The following is a 6,000-nucleotide window of genomic DNA, read 5'->3' as shown; positions in this document are numbered from 1 at the left end:
TGGAAAGCTTGTTCCAGAATTCCAGGTTGATATTTGTAAAGAAAATATTTGCAGAGAAAAGGTAAAAATACACAGCTTTAATTAAACCGAATGAAAACTGGTCTTAAGAAAACATTTGTTCTATGTGCACACGCTGGCCAGCATTTCTCATTCTCGTGTCAATAAACTAGCGGTGGTGTTGAGTAACATGCCGTGTCTGCAGAGCTGGCTGAGGGTGAGCCGTGATTGGCCAGTTACGGTGGGTGTTTCCGCATTCCGTACGGAGCTGACAGCAAGAGCGCAACTGGTGCAGAGACAGTCGCGTCTTTGAAGGCACCTCTCGAGTCATTCCCAGGGGATAACAGGACCACAGCCAAGGTGCAGGGATGCCTTACATTCTCATCAGCACGCAGATCCGACTGGTGTGTATATATCCCACATAAATAACTCGTGCCCTGCTTTTACAGAAGCATTGCTTGGATTGGAGATTGCAGGATTTGTTTATTTAGCCTCTGCGGCACCCAGTGTTTTACTTATCAGTCATAGTTGTCACTTGAACCTAATATTTATCTGGAGGCCTCTTATTTTCTGCATGCACAGGAAAACAGACGAGCCTCCCTAGTGTATGGAGCTCCAAAAGTGGCACAATTCAAACCATAGTCAAATTGTTAAGTTAAATTTGAAAACAAATAACTGTTAATTCATTAAATACAATGCTGGTGAATTATTAGTTTTATTTTTGCAATTGACATGTAGCTATTTCTGTATTTAAATAGTTATGTAGTTACCTTTTGGATGAATGAATAAGCACACATGCATTTTCCCATCACAGTCAAAGATAATTGTTCTTTTATACAGTTTTACTGACTTAAAATCTTAATGAGTATTAAAATACATTTCAATGAATTACAATATCATAAAAAGTTTCATTTATCCTGTTAATCAGACCAAAAAGAGAAACTCATTTATTAAATAAATTCATCGTACCTAGATGGATATAATTTCAAATCACATTCTTAACAACAAATGAAAACCCAAAATGTAATTTTCTAAAAATGTTTTCAAATTACATAAGACCAGTAAAAATAACTGTTAATGTCTTGCTCTTGGCAAAATCAAACAAATTATCTGCAGGGTTTAGGTAAAGCCAACTTACTGACCAACCATCATCAAATCGAGTGTTTGTACTTATGCCTGTGTGCACTGCTGCCAAGTCAGCTGGAAAATGAATGCAACACCTCCATTAAGCTTGTCAACAGAGGGAAGTCCTTTGAAAAGTCTCCCCAAATCGTCCCTGACTGTGGAAATCTCATACTAGAAATCAAAAAACTCCCGTGTGGCTCTCCACTCTTCCACCAGACTCTGGGACCTTGATCTACAAATGAAATGCAAAGTGAACTCCAATTTGAGAAGAGGTCTTTGGACCACTGAGCAGTAGGTTCTTTAGTCAAGCTCAACGTCTTTTTATCTGTCTCCCTTGGGGAACAGAGGGATACACTGGACAGACATATTGTACACTTCCATGCATAGATTAATAAAGTCATTGAAAGCGAAGCCTATGAAGAACTCTTTCCGCACTCTCTCTGACTCATGTGTGGCTTAAGTAAAATAATGGAACACTTTTAGTTTGAGGTTTCGCTTAAGGCAACCGATTCCAACTTCAGTCAATGCCTCGTGTGCGTCTCGCCCAAACTCCTGAATTGGTTTTGCTTCACCGTTCTCTCATGGCCACCAGTTGTATTTGTGCACCTTTTTCTGCCACACTTTTTCCTTTCGTTAGAGTTTTTCTTGAAAAAGGCACTTTGTAAACAGGAGACAGAGTTTAACAGTGACTTTCTTTGTAGAAGGTCTCAGTGACTGTCTGCAGGACAAAATCCAGGTCGCCCACGGTGGTTTTGGCCATAACGTGACCAGATCATACCATTTCTGGATTAAATCTTTTTTTGTTTTTCTAAATGGTTATCAGAGAAATTGAAATTTTGGTCTGTGATAAACTTACGATCTGTTAAAGTCCTCATCAGTCCATGCCCACAACCATGAAAAGGTAAGCTGGTGTAGTGAGTGGATGAATTTTAGGTTTTCATTAGCTGTAAGTTGTCGAAATTATTTAGATGATGTGATTTATGATATTACATTTAGCTATTCATCAAAAACGTGTATTCAGTTCCAATTTAATTTTATTTGTAGTTTATGTAAAAGCAAATTGATTTTATTTACTGTCCTTTTGCACATTTGGCACCTTACACAGCTTGAAAAAGGAGCCCTTTTTAATGTATTTCTTGCCATTGTCTTAAATACTGTTACACATATTACATCTGTCTCTGTTTCTTTTGTTATGTATGTTCATTTCCCAGCCTGCTCAGCTCCAGCAACCTAATTCTATAGCCTCTGAGTATTAGATCATCTATTTTTAGCCTGCCCTGATATTATTACTGTTGATTATCCTGTATCTGCCAGAGGTCTGCATCGGAGCAATGGTTCTATAAATAATAGCCAGAGACATTCATTTAGAAAATCAGACTGTTGATGGATATCAAATTCATTGTTTTTCAGGAGTCTGGTCCAACGAATGTAGGAGACGAATTTTCTGATCCATCTGTCATGAGTTACCTGGGCGCGAGAAAAACAACCATGCTGGGAAACAATTTGTGAGTGACTGAAAATGGAAACACTTGTGGTGCTTTGTGATATGCTGCAGATAAATTCGGGGTTAAAACTATCCTGTGAAACTTTGTATATCTCCGCCATCATCTGACAAACTGAAAAGACCAATCTCTAAAGGCACTGTTCTAATGCTGACTTCCAAGACATGCAGAGCTGAGCTGGATTGGTGAAAATCTGTTCTCGCAGGGCCATATTTCTCAATTTTGACAGTTAAAAGTGGGTGTTTCTTTCTTTTTGGCTGTTAAAGTGCACATATTGACAGCAGAGCTGAGATCAAATCAACTGGCTGGAATAAAAAAAGTGTGGTTGAGGAAAGCTTCTGCTCCGAGAGTAAACCATTCAAGGTGATGGGTTACAGAACAGGGAAGTGTTGTCATTGGCAATCTGATTCAGATGCTTCTGGGAAATGAACCAAGGTGTGGAAGGAAGTGAAAGAGCACCAGAACACTTAGCAGCCATGTACTTTCCAAGCAGAGTTTACTGAAAGAGAGAAATCCCACATCTGTGGAAGGCAGAATTACTTTGTTTATGCTTATTTTAGTTCTGAGTACCATGTGGACGACCCACCTCGCCTGGTGCTGGACAAGCTGGAGAAGATTGGCTTCCGCCTGCTGTCGATGACGGGAGTGGGACAGACGCTGGTGTGGTGTCTCCACAAAGAGTCGGAGTGATTTATCACCTTATAACCTTTTTTACTTTATGTTATGACGCCTCTACTACCACACATTGGTAGTAGAGGCGATGAGAGAAAGCAACTTCAGAGATGAGGAAATCTTTTCTCTAAGGTTTCTGATTGAACAGGTTGCCGGGTTGACGCTATGGTGGAACCATATTCCAGAGATTTTATTGGACCATTTGTTAGTAATGTTGTGTACTGCAGGTGTGTTGAAGTTATTGGTCCATATGAGGTCAGAGAACCTTTCTGTCATGCAGGGAAAAAACTTAGGTTTGTTGTACGTGTGCTGAAAGATGTTTGTGCACTAAATTAGAATTTTGTTTATGAATAAATAATGTGGAGATCTGAAATGCTTTTAACAATAAATAAATAATAAATATATGCATTTTAACAATAAGCAATCCATTGTTATCTAACAATAAAAACATTTGTTGCTTCACCTTGTGTAGCAAAAGCATTTACTTTGTCACATCTTGGTACATCACAATCCCAAATTTCAATGTCATTCATTAGGATTTCATGTTATCTACTCATACAATGAAAAATGTCAACATAAAAACTATGGTTTGCTTATGTATTCAACCCCCTTTATCCTGATGCTTCTATATAAGGTCAGTAAGAAGTAGCATGGAGTCCACCCATGTAATTTAATCTCATAAATGCATAAATGTAGAGAGTAAACACACCTATTCTTCTTAAGTAACAGATTATAAGGAAGAACATTAATAAGAGAAGCAGCAAAACATCACCCAGATCAACATCTGGTGGTGGCAGTGTCATGCTGTAAGGAAACAACTAATCAGACCCAAAAGCTGTGTGTAGTGATGAACTTTGATGTGAATCTGCAAACATAAAGACAATTACAAAGTCAGTCTTCTATCATCTCAAGAGCATTTTCAGGGTTTAAAGACTAATGTATCAACAAGACCTTGAATAATTTATCCATACCTTTATCTTCACGTCTGCCTAAAAAGTCAACCATACACTGCGGTTGATCCAGAACGCTGCTGCACATGCTCTCACTGAAGCCAGGAAGACAGAGGCCTTATTCTGACCTCATGCAGCTCAGAGAATAGACTTTAAAATACTTTTGCTGATTTATAAATCAATAAATGGCTCAGCACAATAATACATTAAAGAGCGGCTGTCGTTGAATCAACTTTCCACATCACTCCGTTCTTCTGGTTCAAGTCTGTTCTGCACCATCAGAATCATATCCAAACATGGAGAAGCAGCATTTAGTTTTTGTGCTACTAATTTGGAGCAAACATCCAGAAAACTGCGTTGACGACTTGATTTGAGAAAGCTTTTCTCCAGCTGGGACAGAAACGCAGGCAGAGGTTCACCTTCAAGCAGGACGACAACAACGTCCAGATCAACGCAGATTGATTAGAATGACCCAATAAAAATCCAGACATAAACCCTCTTGTGGCAAAATCTGAAAATTATTCACTTAATCTTCTGCTGTATTTGAGCTTGAACTGCTTAGTAAATAATAGTAAAAAGTAAAATAATAACTGTCAAAAGTTTCAGATTTATCTTTTTAATTTGGAAAACCATGTGTATGATTTAATTTTCACATATATTATAAACCACCTTATCACATGGCCCTGTCACTCTGAATCATAATAAATAGATCACAGCTTGTGATTTTAACATGACAAAACTTAAACTTTAAAGGATATGGACATGCAGCATCTTGCAAGCCACCCATCATGCATTTGAAAAGCCAGCCAAAAAACATTGGGTGGTTTCATTTGAGCCCCGGGTCTGCCAGCGTGTGTTTGGGGCCAGCCCAGATCATTAATCTGCAGCCCAGATTTGTTGCCAGGCAAACTCTAACAAGACCTGCTGCCTAATAGCTTCCTTCTCCAAGTTGAAGATGAAGCAGAGAACTATCCTCCTCAGCTAGGATGCTATGAAGACATTAAATCTTTCCTGAGAAGAATGCTGGATCAAGGTCATTCTTCCCTGCTGGTTTGCATGCAGCAGCAGAAACCACTGTCGGCTTTGGGCAGTTTTGGTGGTGAATGTGTTTCCTGTGACGATATTTCTTCTGTTGTCATTCAGACAGAGGTGATGTGTTTCTGTTTTTTTTTTTTTATCACATTGCTGGGGCAGAGGAGAAGGATACACATAAACAAAATCATGTTGTGAGGGGATTTTGCGGGAGGAGAGGAGCAGATGTCTCCCACCCTTAACAGCTGGACGTTGTGTAACAGAGCTGTGGAGAAGCAGCGCAGGAGTGGCAGGGGGATGCATGACTGGATTGGTTGTTGCGAAGCTTCCATGTGGCTCCTAAATAACACAATGACAGGAGAAAGAGGAGTAGACACACCATTATGCCAGAGAGACGAGGAAAACAGACTGTTCTAGATGTATGTTCCCAAGCAAGAAGATTCTGTTACAAAACGCATGCTGACCACAACAAGGACTGACCGAATGTGTGTCGAAGAATGGTAGCGTGTCACTTAACAGAGCATAAATAAGCAAAACCTCTGCAGGATTTTGTATGTTGCATAAGATTATTGTGAAATATCTAGGAACAACAAATCAAAATTTGTCAGGGTCGATATCAAGGGGCAGAACACATATTTCAAAATGTGTTCTTTAATTTAACACGCTCTGCGAGCCGTTTCATGATCCAGCAAAAGCGGAGTTGGAGTGAAAGTGTGCGAATG

General features: G+C 39.4%; 1 protein-coding gene across 1 annotated transcript; it reads left to right on the top strand.

Moving 5' to 3' along the window:
• The first annotated feature begins 215 nt into the window (after positions 1–215).
• gchfr (GTP cyclohydrolase I feedback regulator) lies at positions 216–3,759 on the top strand. Its single transcript, XM_044143563.1, has 3 exons — positions 216–401; positions 2,533–2,627; positions 3,185–3,759. The coding sequence occupies exons 1-3, from the start codon at positions 366–368 to the stop codon at positions 3,312–3,314; spliced, it is 261 nt and encodes an 86-aa protein (XP_043999498.1). The 5' UTR covers positions 216–365; the 3' UTR covers positions 3,315–3,759.
• Positions 3,760–6,000: the final 2,241 nt, after the last annotated feature.

The sequence above is a fragment of the Gambusia affinis genome, linkage group LG16, assembly GCF_019740435.1.
Source record: "Gambusia affinis linkage group LG16, SWU_Gaff_1.0, whole genome shotgun sequence".
Classification (NCBI taxonomy): Eukaryota; Metazoa; Chordata; class Actinopteri; order Cyprinodontiformes; family Poeciliidae; genus Gambusia; species Gambusia affinis.
Note: the sequence above shows the minus strand (reverse complement) of the source record. Positions and strands in the feature narration are given on the sequence as shown.